Source organism: Pan paniscus, chromosome 15, assembly GCF_029289425.2.
Source record: "Pan paniscus chromosome 15, NHGRI_mPanPan1-v2.0_pri, whole genome shotgun sequence".
Taxonomy (NCBI): Eukaryota; Metazoa; Chordata; class Mammalia; order Primates; family Hominidae; genus Pan; species Pan paniscus.
In genome coordinates this window covers 22,679,233-22,696,272 of record NC_073264.2, presented here as the reverse complement: position 1 = coordinate 22,696,272, position 17,040 = coordinate 22,679,233, and the positions used below count along the sequence as shown (strand labels likewise).

General features: G+C 38.6%; 1 protein-coding gene across 21 annotated transcripts in view; it reads left to right on the top strand.

The window, feature by feature from the left end:
- HNRNPC (heterogeneous nuclear ribonucleoprotein C) overlaps positions 1-17,040 on the top strand; it is a 60,712-nt gene that overhangs the window by 24,864 nt on the left and 18,808 nt on the right. For 11 of the 21 annotated variants that reach the window (XM_008963294.5, XM_014347517.4, XM_055097245.2 and 8 more), the window contains 3 exons: positions 12,164-12,440; positions 15,336-15,411; positions 16,042-16,089. In XM_008963294.5, the coding sequence (XP_008961542.3) occupies positions 12,200-12,440; positions 15,336-15,411; positions 16,042-16,089 (365 nt within the window). In that variant the 5' untranslated portion in view covers positions 12,164-12,199. Of the gene's footprint in view, positions 1-12,163; positions 12,441-15,335; positions 15,451-16,041; positions 16,090-17,040 lie in introns of all 21 variants that reach the window. The other 10 variants (XM_014347508.4, XM_063596156.1, XM_063596155.1 and 7 more) reach the window with 1 other exon arrangement.

Below are 17,040 nucleotides of genomic sequence, written 5' to 3'. Positions count from 1 at the left end.
AATTAGCCAAGCGTGGTGGTGCACATCTGTGTTCCCAGCTACTCAGGAGGCTGAAGTGGGAAAATCGCTTGAACCTGGGAAGTGGAGGTTGTAGTGAACCGAGACTGCGCCACTGCACTCCAGCCTTGGTGACAGAGGGAGACTTCTCAAAAAAAACTAAAAAGTAAAAGAGATTATAATGGAGCTGAGAAATTTCTGTTGCCTAGTGACATCTTGCTGATCCTGAACACCTATAGGCTTAGGCTAATGTTTATGTCTTAGTTTTTTCAAAGTAAAAATGTTAGTAAACTAAATAAGGTTAGTATATTAAAAGAAAAATTTGTTTTACAAACTTACTGTAGCCTTAAGTGTACCATGTTTATAAAGTCTACAGTAGTGTATGGTAATGTCTTAGGGCTTCAAACCCACCACTCACTCAGTACAGTCACCAAAAGCAACGTTCAGTCCTAAAAGCTCCATTCATGGTAAGTGCTTTATATAGGTATACCGTTTTTGAAATTTTTTTTTTTTTTTTTTTTTTTTGGGTGACAGTCTCACTTTGTTGCCAGGCTGGAGTGCAGTGGTGCGATCTCAGCTCACTGCAACCTCCACCCCCCGGATTCAAGCGATTTCTCCTGCCTCCGCCTCGCGAGTAGCTAGGATTACAGGCATGCACCACCACGCTTGGCTAATTTGTGTTTTTAGTAGAGACGCGGTTTCTCCATGTTGGTCAGGCTGGTCTTGAACTCCTGACCTCAGGTGATCCACCCACCTCGGCCTCCAAAAGTACTGGGATTACAGGCGTGAGCCACTGCTCCCAGCCCATTTTTGAAATCTTTTATACTGTATTTTTACTGTACTTTTTCTTTTTTGAAGTACACAAATAACACTGTGTTAGAACTTAGACTCAGCCCTTGTTTTCTCTTTTGCTTTTTCTTTTTTTTTTTTGAGATGGAGTCTCGCTCTGTCTCCCAGGCTGGAGTGCAGTGGTGTGATCTTGGCTCAGTGCAACGTCTGCCTCCGGGATTGAAGCGATTCTCCTGCCTCAGCCTCCTGAGTAGCTGGGACTACAGGCGCATGCCACCACGCCTGGCTAATTTTTGTTGTTTTAGTGGAGACTGGGTTTCACCATATTGGTCTGGTTGGTTTCAAACTCCGCGTTGGGATTACAGGCGTGAACCACCTTTCCCGCCCTGTGTTAGAACTTCTTATAGTGTTCAGTACTGTGCATGCTATGCAGGTTTGTAGTCTGGGAGCAATAGGCTATACGATACAGGCTAGGTGTGTGGTAGGCTACACTATCTAGCTTGGTATTGGGTAACTACACTCTTCGACATTAACACAGTGACAAAATTGCATAACGATACAATTCTCATGCATTTCCCTGTCATTAAGCAATGTGTGATTAATTGGTTTACTAATGAATGTAATTCCGAGAATAGAGCTAAGGGAAGAATTAAAGAGTCAACTATGATTTAGAATTGTATATCATTAGATTGTGAGTTCTCTGACTTTGGCAATTCAAAAGCTCCACCATTGATAAGTGAGAAAGGATACCTTAAATGGAATTTTTAGCATCTTTTGAGGGACCTCGGGGGAAATTAAACTACATGAATTAGTTTTTTACATCGAGATGTTTTAAGACCTTAATTTTTTATTTGTTGCATTACATCACTCATTCATACATTGAAAGGAAACAATTTTGATTATAAAAGTGCTTTATAGAGAGAACTTGCGGTCAGGTGTGGGGGCTCACGCCTATAATCCCTGCACTTTTGGAACGTGGAGGTCGGCGGATCACCTGAGGTCAGGAGTTGGAGACCAGCTATGGTCAACATGGTGAAACCCCATCTCTACTAAAAGTACAAAAAATTATCCGGACGTGGTGGCGGGCGCCTGTAGTCCCAGCTACTCGGAAGGCAGAGGTTGCAGTGATCGAAGATTGCAACACTGCAATCCAGCCTGGGCAACAAGAGCTAAGCTTCGTCTTAAAAAAAAAAAAAAACTTGGAGGAAACATGCAGATAAAAATAGTATTTACTTATTTACTTATGTCATCAGCACTCAGAGGTAACCACCATCAACATTTTAATGTTTTGTTCTTGTTCTCTGTCTTATGTAGCTACAGGTATATATATATGTATATTTTACTAATATGTAATTATTATAGTGTTAGAATCTCTACGTGGTAGATGTTTTCCAGTCAGTAAGTATTCTACCATGTTTTTGTTTAATGGCTGTCAAGTATCTTTTGTCACAGATTTATATAAAAGATTACATTTTCAGTTCCAAGCAAACATGGAAGTACTTGAAATTGAATATCCTCAGTTGATTAATGAATACAGATATAGGGACCTACCGTCCCATTGCTTGATACCTTTTATTGAGAATTTTCATATGAGCCTACAAAACGTGTACTGGTTTAGTTAAAACAATGGAAATGACAGTTTCTTTTCCTTCACTTCATTGCATGATCATTGTTACATAAGCAGATTTGACAGAAAAAAAGATGTAATCTTTTCTTTGGAAATTTGGTGAAGTGTGCAATCTGGTATATATCATTTTTGGAAATTTGGTGAAGTGTGCAATCTGGTGTATATCATTTTTGAATCTGCTATATATAGCATCTTAAGAAAACTTTTGAACACAATATATACATACATAGAATAAACCATTCCTGTGTAAGCCCCACTCTTCGGATAGCAACTGCCATGTTTGCTCTCTACACTTTTCTCCTGAATGATTTCAAAGTTTGTTGACATGATACTTCAGCAAACATGATACGCACTGAAGTTAGGAGCTTCCATGTGGCTGCATCTCCTAAGAATAAAGGAAATACATGCCACCAAAATATTATCAAAAGAATAATGAACATCAATTCAGTAATTAAACAATTCATAGTAAAATTATCTAGATAAAAATGTCTCTTTTCCCCAGTCTAGTGTTCAGTCAGAATTCACACACTGCCAACCCCCCCACCTCCCCTTTTTTTGAGACAGTGAGGTGGCTTGATCTCCGCTCATTGCAGCCTCCACTTCTAGGGTTCAAGCAATTCTCCTGCCTCAGCCTCCCAAGTAGCTGGGACTACAGGTATGTGCCACCACACCCAGCTTATCTTTGTATTGTTAGTAGAGATGGGGTTTCACCACATTGGCCATGCCGGCACTGCTTTTTTAATCTAGAAAAAGGCCCCTAGTTTTTATTTTTTGAGGTGTCCAAACCAGTTGTATTGTGATTGCCCACAAACTTTTAATTGTCTGATTGTTTCCCCCATATATAGATTCTAGAAAGATAGCTTGCTGAGACTAATGCGTAGGTGATAATGCGTGTTTAAGTGTGTCACATCAGGAGGCATGCAATGTTAGGTTGTCCTGCAACTTTCTATGATCCCTTAGTTTAGGTTGAGACCTCCAGGTCTTCATTGTAAAGATACATTTTCCCCCTATGTAATTATAGAGTATCTGTTTGCAAATCCTGTACTCCACTCACCAAGTTTTACCTGGCGCTTTTAGCATACATCGACAGTACTCTCATATGTTAAATTGGTGTTAAATCCTCACCAATGTAAATAAATTTTAAATAATGTGTCTTAACATCTTTTTGAGACGGAGTCTTGCACTGTCTACCAGACAGGAGTGCAGTGGCACGATCTAGGCTCACTGCAACCTCCGCGTCTTGGGTTCAAGCGATTCTTCTGGCTCAGTCTCCAGAGTAGCTGGAATTATAGGCGCTTGACATCACGCCCGGCTAATTTTTAGTATTTTTTGTAGAGACGGGGTTTCACTATGTTGACCAGTTTGGTCTCCACCTCTTGACCTCGTGATCTTCCTGTCTTGGCCTCCCAAAGTGCTGGGATTACAGGCGTGAGCCACGTTGCCTGGCCCCACACCTTATTATTATTATATATGGTTATATTTATGATCCATTTGTTTGGATTTCCTGCCATTTTTAAATTTTGTTACTCTTCCTTTTGAGAATTGTTTTATTTCATTTGGGCTTTGACCTTTGCGTGTGCAGTTTTACACGATTTGTATTTATATTAGGATTTAGAGTGAGGTTGGTTCCAATTTTTGAAAAAGATGGCTACCTAGTAGTACCATGTATTGAATTATTCATTTTCCCCCCATGATGTACAAGGTCTTAGGTATTCTTAGTTCTAATACTTAAACAAAGCAGTTAACATAATGTGTTCTAAAAGTAGCCAACTTTGTTTCTTCATAGGCTGAAAATGTCTTAGTAATATCCCCAGGTACTACTGTTTTCTCAGAGATTACTCTCACAGTATTTACCTTGAGATACTGTTTTTGATTAAATGAGCTAATGATTCTTGGCAGTTCAGCAAATTAAAATGCACATATTTTTCCAGGCATTGTTGGCCTCTGAAGAAGCCAGAGGGAAGTAGTTGAAAGCAATAAGATCCATAGGAAGCAGGGTACAAAAATGGCGACCAGATAGAGAGTGATGTGGGATAGGGTAGCAGGACCTAAATAGGCAAAATAAGACTTGAAGTGTGTTCAACAACTTAGATCAAATGAAGATCATCCAAGTATGCAGAGGAATTTATAGTATCCAAAGAGTATTCAGAAACTTAAGAAATTGTGAATGACTGAAAACTTTGGAATACAGAAAATTTAGTAAACCTTTTAGAAAATTGACAACTCATTGCTGCCATCTAGTGTCACTTTTGTCTTTGAAATTCTGCAAAGAAGGGAAATTTTACGTATATAGCATATTTAGTATATAGAATTGGCATTTAATTTGAATTGAATGCAGGGGCTACTTTAGGTTTTTTTGTTGTTACGGTTGTGGTTTTTTTTTTTTTTTTTTTTGAGACGTACTCTTGCTCTGTTGCCCAGGCTGGAGTGCAGGGGTGCAATCTCGGCTTACTGCAACCTCCGCCTCCTGGGTTCAGGCAGTTGCCTCAGCCCCCCGAGTAGCTGGGATTACAGACGCCTGCCACCACCAATTTTTGTCTTTAGTAGAGACAGGGTTTCATCACGTTGGCCAGGCTGGTTTTGAACTCGTGACCTCATGATCTGCCCGCCTCGGCCTCCCAGAGTGCTGGGATTACAGGCGTGAGCCTTCGCACCTGGCCTAGTTGAGGTTTTAAGATACAGTAATAAAGGAAATTGTAAGGCAGGGTTTTGAATTTCCAAATCTGAGGTAATATATATTTTCATTTGTCTCTATCTAGTGTGAGATAATGTCTGGTAAGTGAAAGTGACAGCATGTTTAATTTTTTTTCCCTGGACCAATGGATAATGTGTTTTAAGTATAATGTAATTAACCCATGTGGAGAGGTGGCCAGGGCTTGCTGAAATAAATGCCCAGTAGAAACATCTTGTACTTTGTTTAACTTGTATACTTTTGCACTAAATAAGCCAAGATATACTGAAAACAGTTGGGTTGAACGGCACCTATCTCCTATGACCTGAACTCTGTCAAAGCTGGCATACAGTGCCCAGATAAAAAAGGAAGCTGAAGTCTTGACTCCATGTTCAAATTCATTTTGGCTCAGCTCTCAGCAAATTCCAGGGCTCTCACAACCTGTTTGTGGACCACTTGAACTTTATTTATGTAAAACATCTTCAGATAATGCAAACTGCCATACCTTTTCCAAGTAGAATTGAATTACTTGAGATTTAAAGTTAATGTAATGGTAATGGAGTATTTTTATAAATATATTTTCAAAATTTTAGCTAGATTGACAATCCAAGATTGGTTTCCCTCCATTAAAAGGGTGAAGAGGCACCTCACACTTAACAATGAACAGTTGGAAATAAAATTGACAGTTTGGCTTATATCCCAACTAGATAGAGTTTTTACTTATTTTTTGCTTTTAAGCTGTGGCTGGGATGGTGAGAGTGCGAGTAGAGGCAAATTTCTATATTCAGGAAATTTCTTGTCCTTCCCACTACTATTAAAATCTTGTATCGCTTTTATTGCTTCAGGATAGAGCATATGATAAAACAGACAAGCATATCAGACAAAAACACAGATTTTTGGGCATTAGAAATAACTTAGTATTCCTGGTTTTGACTTGTTTTCTAGGTAAAACAGGTCTTTGGTGATGCTTTGATTAAAAACAGGAATAAGAACCTGTAATGAAATTATAGTATATAATATACAAACGCATTTGTCCATGTGTGTAATAGAAATTTGAGTGCTAACCACTATTTTTCCTCTTTTTTTGTTCTTTTTCTCTCTTGAGACCCAGTCTCACACGGTTTCCGAGGCTGGAGTGCAGTGGCATGATCTTGGCTCGCTGCAACCTCCACCTCACGGGTTCAAGGGATTTTCCTGTGTCAGCCTCCCAAGTAGCTGGGATTACAGGCATCCACCACCACACCCAGCTAGTTTTTGTATTTTTAGTAGAGACTGGGTTACACCATGTTGCCCAGGCTGGTCTCGAACTCCTGTCCTCAGGTGATTTGCTCGCCTCAGCCTCCCAAAGTGCTGGGATTACAGGTGTGAGCCACTGTGCCTGGCCTAATTTTAGGTTTTTAAAGTCTATCCTTTTCATGACAGAGCTTTTCATGACAGTGTTGAGTTTAAGAAAGAAATAGCACCTAAGGTTCTCATTTGTTGAGGACATTTTTTTTTTGAGGTCACCCAGACTGGAGTGCAGTGGCGCTATCTCCGCTGACTGCACCTCCGCCTCCAAGGTTCAAGCATTTTTCCTGCCTCAGCCTCCCGAATAGCTGGGACTACAGGTGCGTGCCACCATACCCTGCTAATTATTTTCATATTTTTAGTAGAGATGGTGTTTTACCATGTTAGCTAGGATACTGTCTCGTTCTGACCTCATGATCCACCTGCCTCGGCCTCCCAAAGTGCCTGGCTGGAAATGTGACTAAACTACTGCTTCACTTTTGAAGTATTTAATCTTCTGATTTACAAATAATGGAGGCTGGAATATTTGAACTGTATATTTGTTTGTTTTTGAGACAGTGTCTCCTTCTGTTGCCTAGGCTGGAGTGCATTAGCACGATCTCGGCTCACTGCAACCTCCTCCCATGTTCAAGCGATTCTCCTGTCTCAGCCTCCCGAGTAGCTGGGACTACAGGTGCAGGCCACCACGCATGGCTGATTTTTGTATTTTTAGTAGAGATGGGGTTTCACCATGTTGGCCAGAGTGGCCTTGAACTCCTGACCTGATGTGAACTGCCTGCCTCAGTCTCCCAAAGAGCTGGGATTACAGGTGTGAGCCACCTCACCCGGCTTGGAATATGTGAACTGTAGATTCATGAATTGGAAATGTTATTTTCCATCAAGATTTCAGGTTTTAGTTTTTTTTGTTGTTGTTTGAGACGAGGTCTCCCTCTGTCACCCAGGTTGGAGTGCAGTGGCGCGATCTCAACTCAATGGTATCTCCACCTCCTGGGTTCAAGTGGTTCTTCTGCCTCAGCCTCCCAAGTAGCTGGGACTACAGGCACACACCACCATGCCTGGCTAATTTTTGTATTTTTAGTAGAGTCGGGGTTTCACCATGTTGGCCAGGATGGTCTTGATCTCTTGACCTCATGAGCTGTATGCCTCGCCCTCCCAAAGTGCTGGGATTACAGGCCTGAGCCACTGCACCCAGCCCCAGATTTCTTAATGTTAAATCTAGTTCATGTAAATTAGTGCCGTTTTATTATCTAACAGCATTATTCGACTATTACATACTAGTAAATGGTGATAGAGTAGGATCCCTGGGTTAGCTTGCATTAAAAAAAGAAAAATTCTAGACCCCTTCAACTAGAAGAGGGGAAATATGATGATGAGGGGCATTGACCTCAAAATATTTGAGTATATACAGGTGCATTAAGACTTGGACTATTATTACTAATGTGATTAACCTTTTAAAATTTCTACCAAATGGATTTTCTGTTTTAAGGAATATTTGTTTGGCTTAAATGAGTTTTTCCTACAAAAATCCCAAGCTTGTATGTACATTGTAGTGAATTTGGGAAATACAGAGGAACTGTGAAAATGATTGTAAAGATTAATCACAAGCAGAGTACCCACAGAATATTTTAAGATATTTTGATGTGTTTCTGTACTGTCTGTTCTTAAATGATTTTTATGTAGTTCATTTATGTCTCCTATGTATTGTACGTTTTCAGATACTGTTTTTTTGACTCAAATTATAATTTGCACATCACTTGAAGTTGTATTTTTAAAAGACGATTATTGCTGGACATTTATTACTATTGGGTTGTTAGTTGTTAGAACTCGGTTATAAAAATTCATATAGAATATGACCAAGTAATTTAGATCTGTATGAGGCAAAAAGCAAAAGTAGACCTATTCATTCTACAAGTGGTTTTTACACCTTCCAGATGTAAAGGGAGTAACAAGGCAAGAAAATGGGATCAGGGCCGAGTGCAGTGGCTTTCACCTGTAATCCCAGCACTTTGGGAGGCTGAGGCAGGCGGATCACCTGAGGTCAGAAGTTCAAGATCACCCTGACCAACATGGAGAAACCTGGTCTTTGCTAAAAATACAAAATTAGCCGGGCTTGGTGGCGCATGCCTGTAATCCCAGCTACTGGGGAGGCTGAGGCAGGAGAATCACTTGGAACAGGGAGGCGTAGGTTGCAGTGAGCCAAGATTGCTCCATTGCACTCCATCCTTGGCAACGAGTGAAACTCCAACTCAAAAAAATTTAAAAAAAATGTGATCAAGGAGTTTGTTTTACTTATCTAAACTATTGTACTACTATAAAGGGATGCTGACAACCTGTTACATGAAAGAACTGAGGGACTGTTCTTAGGATTTCTAACAACAGTCTGCGTAACATGTTAAAAGTGGTGCTCGAGAAACCACACCATACTACCTAGAGAGAAATGGTATTGTTTAAGCATCAATAACACCACAAAAAGGTATTGCCACTTGTAGGGCGAGGTAGTCTTGACAAAATATTGCAGATGAGGCTGAGTAAGCCTTTGGTCCCAGCTGCTGCTTTCAGGAGTTACAGAAGAATATGTGGAATTGTTCTGAGAGTATCAATCCTGGAAAATACAGACTGGGAAACTACAGGTTAATACTGTGGATTCTTAAACAGATAAATTTTAACCTAATGCAATAGAAGCGGAACTTACCTACAAAAATGCTTTAAATGCATCACGTTTATTTTTCTGGGAAGACTAGAATGTCTATAGTTATGCATTTAGGCATTAGAATTATTTTTAAAGTGAGAAAGTGCTAGTAAAGTCATAATGGTTGTTACCTTTTGGTGAGAGGAAGGGGGATTGGCAGTGGAATCAACCACATAGGGTTTGTTTACTTATGAGACTTTACAGGGACGCAACTGCTCTTGCACCTTAACACATTTTTATTGAAGTCCCTTGTGCTCACCCACTATTGGAGCAGGTGAAACTTCTAAGTTTTAACTGCTTTTCTAAAATTTCGTTCCTGTTGCTTTTCAATAAATAACTGCTGGTTATTTTGGTATTCTTGTATTTCTAAGTCTATTATTCTCCAAGTTGCTTACCTTTTATTTCTTCCACAGTCAGTGAAACCATATATGCTGGCTTGCCTTTACTGCCTTGCATTTTGGAATTTTGATTTAAATGCTGTCTGTAGGATAGTGATTTTGCCATCTTGAGTCTTATTTTGGGAGTCAGAGATTCAAAAACTACTCTGCTCTTGCTGCCCCCTTCCAAGAATCCCAATTCTTTTCCAGTAGTTTCTTTGTGTTACAGTATCGTGCTCCCTTTATGGAAATTTCACCTGTATGATACTTTAAAATTTTGAAGTAGAATGAAGCGTGACTTGACATCATTTGGTTATTTCTAAAACTTCAGGAAATGTACCTCTTCCATAAAATTTGAAGTAGCAATACCACTGGAATTTAAGGAAGCTCTCAGGACAGTCTTTGTTACTATTTGTGCCCTGGATTTTCCCTGAAATGTGGTACTCAGCACATGGTTAGTAAATATTTGACCCCCAAAATGAATGAATTTGTAGTGACTGTTCATTCCTTAGGAGGACACGTTACTAAGAGTGGAATTAATCCGTATTTGTGAGTACATCTGTCTTTACTGTTGCCTCCATCTTGAATTTAAGTCCTCATAGTAAGTATGGGTATTTTATTAATTTTAGGCAAACTTTGGAAGTTGGGATTATTGTATTTTAAAAATAAGTAGTTGATGATTTTTGTAGCAAATTTAATAACCAGACCATAAAGAAAATGAGAAATCATATCCTTAAACTCATAACAACCATTGCTAGCATCTTTGTATGCCTGGATGCTTTTCTACTGAGTTTTTCCTTTGTGGATCTTTGAGAGAATTAAGGCCTGATACACATGAAAAATGCCGTGGGGTATGAATTCCTTGCATCTTGATTAGTACTAGCTATGTACTCAGACTTGTGAAAATAATACTAGCTATGTACTCAAGACTTGTGAAAATTGAGAAAATGGTCATTTAAATCCATTTCTGTCTTATTCCAAAGGGTACCCCTTTCAATCACATCTGTATTTTTCTGCAAATGTCCATTTGGAACATTGGACTGTGGTTTGATGGGTTTTTTCCCTTATGTTCAGTATTGTGTTGGCTTACGGAGCCCCTCACCCCTGGTAATTTCTTCTCATTAAACCTATGGAGATTATATTTTCTATTGATAAACCTATTTGTGAAAAATAGTTGCTTAAAACCAGATTATACCTCCACTTGTAATAATAGGAAATCTTAATAACCAGCAGTAGTATCTGAAACCAGTTAGGCCTCAATGCAGATTTTTGTTTTAATTCCTCTTTTTAGTGTCCTCAGACTTTCTGGCATACTTAATAGCTGAAAGGCTGTTGGTGGATTTCAATGGCTACTGTTTGTTAATTTTTATTGCTTAGTGTTAAAATATTAAGAAGTTTTTGTAAAGATATACTTTAGAAAGTAACAAAGACAGACTTTTGAATTTCAGAAAGATTTGGAAGGAAGTGAAGTTTTGTTTGAGCTTTTAAATCAGTACTGCCTATTAAATGACTGTATTAAGCATCAGAATGATAGGAGTCATGTATATATGAAATGGTGTTAAACTACCTGTTTTTATGTACATATATGTATACATTAGACTTTTTTACATCATCCGTGAGAACTAGTTTGTCATGATTCACTTGAGGATTGGAAGAATAACAAATACTGGAATCTTTTGAGATTTATCAGTACCTTTCAAAGGGATGAAGAATGTTTTTAAATCTTGTTCAAGATTGGGGGTTGGAGTGGGAAGAGGCAGGAAACAAAATGCTAAAAGAATGAAATAAAACATTTTCGCTTTACGGGACCTGAGATGGTATTGTGAATCTGCATATGGTTATGGTAGGATTGAGCCTCCATCACATACATAAAGACAGATAATTTTTGGTTTTAAATAATGCGTGGAAAGTTGTGTATTTTTCTTTAATTCCCCAATCTTTAAGTTGATTCATGCTGTGTTCCACTGGCTAGTTTTATCATCATCACCATCCGATATTATTAAATGTCCTATATTTTAGGTTATATAAAAAGTAGCCTTGGAGTCATTGCAGTCTGTAAAAAGATGGTATTGATACTTATGTATCTAAAGCATACTGCAGATTAATTGAAGTATCTGGAAATAGGTGTTTCCAGTGTAAATGAATTGATTCTATTTATTGCCTTTTGAAGAAAATTATACTTAATGGGTAAGTGTAAGCTGTCCATATTAATCTAGCTAATGAATGGCTTGGGACAGAATTTGACGTTTGCTATGCTGTGTGTATATATACAGAACCGGTGAAACTCATTAAAAGCAACGTGAATCAAGATTATTGATGGCAGGGAATAGTTAGCATGACCTGTAATGTGAAAAACAGCAGAAACTGGTGTCAGAGAATTTAGGCAATTCTAATTTGCTTGAGTACTTAGAGGAGGGCCACTTGGAATTATGTCCAAGGAAATTATATTGCCAATGATCTGCCAGGGAGAATTTTTTTTTCCTGAGAATTTAGAGTTTAGTGCTGCTGAAATAGAATGGAAGAGGAAGAAGTTGACTTTCTAGAGTATATTCAGAGGCTGGAGTCTCTGAAATTATTAGCAAATACATACTTAATGCTGTGAGTCCCTTTAAGTTGCCTGATACTCTGGGCAGTTAACAGTGATTCAGAGTGAGAGTGGAGAATGTTTTATCAAGGAATATTGTTTTTAGCATCTGTTCACCTGTATACTTTTTTTTACTTTACAGTTTTCGGCTTTGTGAGAAACCTTACCATCAAACACAATGGCCAGCAACGTTACCAACAAGACAGATCCTCGCTCCATGAACTCCCGTGTATTCATTGGGAATCTCAACACTCTTGTGGTCAAGAAATCTGATGTGGAGGCAATCTTTTCGAAGTATGGCAAAATTGTGGGCTGCTCTGTTCATAAGGGCTTTGCCTTCGTTCAGTATGTTAATGAGAGAAATGCCCGGGCTGCTGTAGCAGGAGAGGATGGCAGAATGATTGCTGGCCAGGTTTTAGGTAAGTGAATTTTTTCATTGATGATCTAATTCAGGCCTGAGTTTTTCTATTCACGTTTTTTTTTTTTGTCTTTATGTCTGTAAAACTGACAGCATGAGATATTCTGGATATTGCGACTGTTTAGCCTAATAAAAATACATTAGGCTTATAGTTATAATTTGGCTAAGTAAAGGATATTCTTCATTGTACCATTTTGTGTAGTAGAGCTAGGACAACTCTCATTTGGCAATCGTGAGTAGGGGGAGCTGGGAATGACACTTCACAATGTAAAAACGTTGCCTAAATGGTTATGTCCTGCCCACAGCAGACTGGAGGAGCCCTCTAGTGTTGTTGATTGCTTGTCTCCTCATTGGGGTTTCACTCCATCCGTTGGGCCGACTGCAGTTTGGCTCAGTCTTAGATTTTCTTGTCTTTTAAAATGTAATGACACCTCAGAGTACTTATTACCTATGATTTGGTTTATTCAAGCCAGAATCCAGTGTCCACGTTTATTTTATTAGTTGTACTAGATGTCTGTTTTAACTTCTCATTTTATGTGTACTTTGTGCCTCAGTTTCAAAATTATCATACCTTTGTTTTTACAAAGTTAAGATGATTATTTTTAATTTTATATTTATGATTTGGTTTATTCTTTGTATACATTCTACTATGTAACTCAAAGCATGGTAGGTTAGAGTTGTGTGAAACAATTCTTTGATAATGTTATGTAACCAACCAGATACATAATTTGGGTCTATTTCATTGTTTTTACATCTTACTGGATTGCTTTTTCAGAAATTTAATTCTCTTTAGTTTTGAAACACTTTATATGGTTTCAAAGTCAGAATTGTAAATGAGATTAATGTACCAAAACCTGAAGGTTATTCATGTAATGGTGTTCAGCAAATAGACAATATATTCAGTCCTTTTTTTTTTTTTTGAGACAGAGTCTAGCTGTGTTGTCCAGGATTGTGTGCAGTAGTGCAGTCTTGGCTAATTGTAACCTCAGCCTCCCGGGTTCAAGCGATTGTCCTGTTTCAGCCTCCTGAGTAGCTGGTACTACAGGCATGTGCCACCACAGCTGGCTAATTTTTGTATTTTTTAGTAGAGGTGAGGTTTCACCATGTTGGCCAGGCTGGTCTTCAACTCTTGACCTCAGGTGATCCTCCCGCTTCGGCCTCCCAAAGTGCTGGGATTACAGGCGTGAACCATTGGACCTGGCCTCAGTCAGTTTTCAGTTGGTCATTTGATGAGCTGCTTTTGTATAAAAAGGGAAGATAAATAGGATTAAGTTTAAGATATCCACATTTGGCCAGGTTCGGTGGCTCATGCCTGTAATTCCAGCACTTTGGGAGGCTTGAGTTGGGCAGGTCATGAGGTCAGGAGATGGAGACCATCCTGGCTAACACCGTGAAAAGCCATCTCTATTAAAAGTACAAAAAATTAGCAGGCTGTGGTTCTGGGTACCGGTAATCCCAGCCGCTCAGGAGGCTGAGGCAGGAGAATTGCTTGAACCCGGGAGGTGGAGGTTACAGTGAGCCGTGATTGCACTCCAGCCTGGGCAATGGGGCAAGACTCTGTCTAAAAAAATACCCACACTCATCTAGTTAATGGTTTAAGGTGGAATATGGAATTTGTATATTTTGGGGCATTTGTATATTAAAATGAAGCTCATTTTAATAAAAGCAGTATATATGAAAATGGAGTTACTGTTGACTCGAGTGCTGTAGCATGACTGGGAAGGTAAACTGAATTTTAGAGAGTTTTTGGCTTTTTGATATGGGCTTTTTAGAACAAGGAGAAGATAAATTCTTGTTTGGTAGGCAGTGGGTGGCAGGGTAGGTAGCTGGGCATACGTGTTACAAATTGTATTTGAAAACCAGGGTTGTTTCCCTTTGCTCTTTTATTTTTTTTTGGTGTGTGTAAAGGTTGTTTAAGCAATTGATCAATTATTCAGAAAGCAGTCGTTAACCCAGGATATTTTACGTGTAGAACAGCTAATCCTTACTTATAAAGAAAATCTGAAGTTGCCTTTGAGGATGATTTGAGGTTGTCACACTTCACTATGTTAGTTTGTGAATTGGCATATATTTTAATATATTTCATTCTAATATATTTGTAATAATTCGGAATGAACTGAACCATTCTTGGAAAGGCAACCAGTGATAGTTTTCTCTTGTAATAGTAACTGAGTGAACAGTCAGTACCTTGAATGGGGAGAGTTGAGTTGAAGTGGTATCTGAGGGTGGAGAGTACCAAAGACAGACTTAATGTTAGTCTCAGGAACACTTGAATGGTAAAGAACAGACTACAAAGAAACGGAAGATGAAGTCTTAGCCTTGTAAAAATTTGTGAGCCTTTTTAATATTAAAAGGAGAGATGAAGCTGAGCTTGATAGCTTACACCTGTGATTCCAGCACTTTGGGAGGTCAAGGCAGATCACGTGACCCCAAGAGTTCGTCCCTACGAAAAATAGAAAAATTAACCAGGCGTGGTGGTCCCTGCTACTTGGGTGGGAGGATCACCTGAGCTTCGGAGGTCTAGGCTGTATTGAGCCATTATTGCATCACTGCACTCCAGCTTGTATGACAGTGAGACAGTGTCTTAAGGAAAGATGAGTTGTTTTGTTCCATATTTTCTAATTTATGTGTCTGTGTGATTTTCTAAACTTCGTAGTTTGTATTAGCTGGGCATGGTGGTGCCTGCCTGTAGTGACAGTTACTCTCGAGGCTGAGGCTGAGGCAGGAGAATCGCTTGAACCGGGAGGTGGAGGTTTCAGTGAGCCGAGGTGACACCACTGCACTCCAGCCTGAGCGAGAAAGCGAAACTATGTCTCAAAAATAAAAAAAATAAACTTTGTAGTTTGTTTTACCCGGATACAAAGTTGTCATTAACATTTTTACTTTTGTTTTTCAGATATTAACCTGGCTGCAGAGCCAAAAGTGAACCGAGGAAAAGCAGGTGTGAAACGATCTGCAGCGGAGATGTACGGGTCAGTAACAGAACACCCTTCTCCGTCCCCTCTACTCAGGTCCGGAACTTTATTATTTATAACTGCATTGTGTCCATCAGTGGGCATCTTCTCTTTCTGTTTTCTGGGTGTGGGGAGGGTTAAGTGTACTGTGTTTTATCTGTGTATAAATAAGGTTTTATTATTTTTGTGTTAATATGTCTCTTTTTTGCCCTAGAGAAAATTTCTAGAGAATTAAAAATCCCTGAGGTTTTTGCTATTGATATTAAAGAGTAGTTTGATATTTATAGCATAACCTGAAATACTTCTACAGGATCGTTGAGCTTCTAAGACACTAGAGAGTAAGAGAGGGTAGAAGTGTGGTATAAGAATGCTTAGTTTACCATTCTGTTTTTCAGTGTTTAGTTTAGCTATGTCGTATGTGGAAATCTTAGCGAATTTTAACCTGAATTTCCAATTTGACCGCTACATTTCCAGTGGTCTAAGGTGATTGGAATTGAGTGATTTATTGTATGAATGATTGGGGATCATTCAGTGCTAATCTTGTTGATCTATTTGTTGTGGTTTATTTGGCATGGTTCTCCCCTCACCTGACATTGTGAATTAGTAGAAACATTTCCAAATTAACCCTTTTCGGTATTTATTTTTCAGCTCCTCTTTTGACTTGGACTATGACTTTCAACGGGACTATTATGATAGGTATGTTAAAATGTTTTGTATTTCTACTAAACAGCTATTTAGTGAGAACCATTTCGTTTTTCTGGTTTGTGGTAATGAACATCAAAGATGTTTTCAAACATACTCCCTTAACTCCAAAACAAAAAAACACCTTTTTCTAAATCATTAAGTAGATTATTAGGTAGGGTGATAATGATTTTAATGCATTATTTCGTAATCCCTGGCTAACGTGGTGAAACCCGTTTCTACTAAAAATACAAAATAATTCGCTGAGTGTGGTGACTAGGGACTGGGTTATGGGTGGCTTTGGGTAACAGATTTAGAACTGTTGATAGCAAATACTTAACAGGAAATAGGATGATGTGCTTAAGAGTGTTACCACATTGACATTCTGATAACATCAGTCTCAGTTAATATGAAGGAAATGTTAAGACTTATTTGGCTTGTCGCGTTCAAACTCATGCAGTATATGTAAGTATATGGAGCAAACTATTGTATGCAATAGACTTTAAACATGCAACATATAAAGCATATTACTTTATATACTATTTGTCTTAGAATGCCAGTATTCCAGTCATCAGTATTTTAATGTTATTACTGTATATAACAATTCAGTCTGATTTTGGAATAAAAATTACTGATTGGGGAATGCTTAACATTTGAACTGAGTTAATCAGTCATGCATGGGAGTTGTAAAGGAATCAAGTCAGCCGTTAAAGTATACACTGAAAGTGTCAGACATGAAAGTATAGACTTTCTGTTTGAGAAATAACCTCACAGAATATGGTACGTAGTCATTAGAAGGCCAGAAGAGTAAGGCCCGAAAAAGAATTCAAATCCAGATTGTAAAGGGCCTTGAATGCCATAATAAAATGGTGTGGTTGAGCATCATTAATGCATCATCAAAATGTTTTTTTCATTTGACATTAGCGGTTTCCTCAGATTTTTTTTTCTTTTTTTTTTTTGAGACAG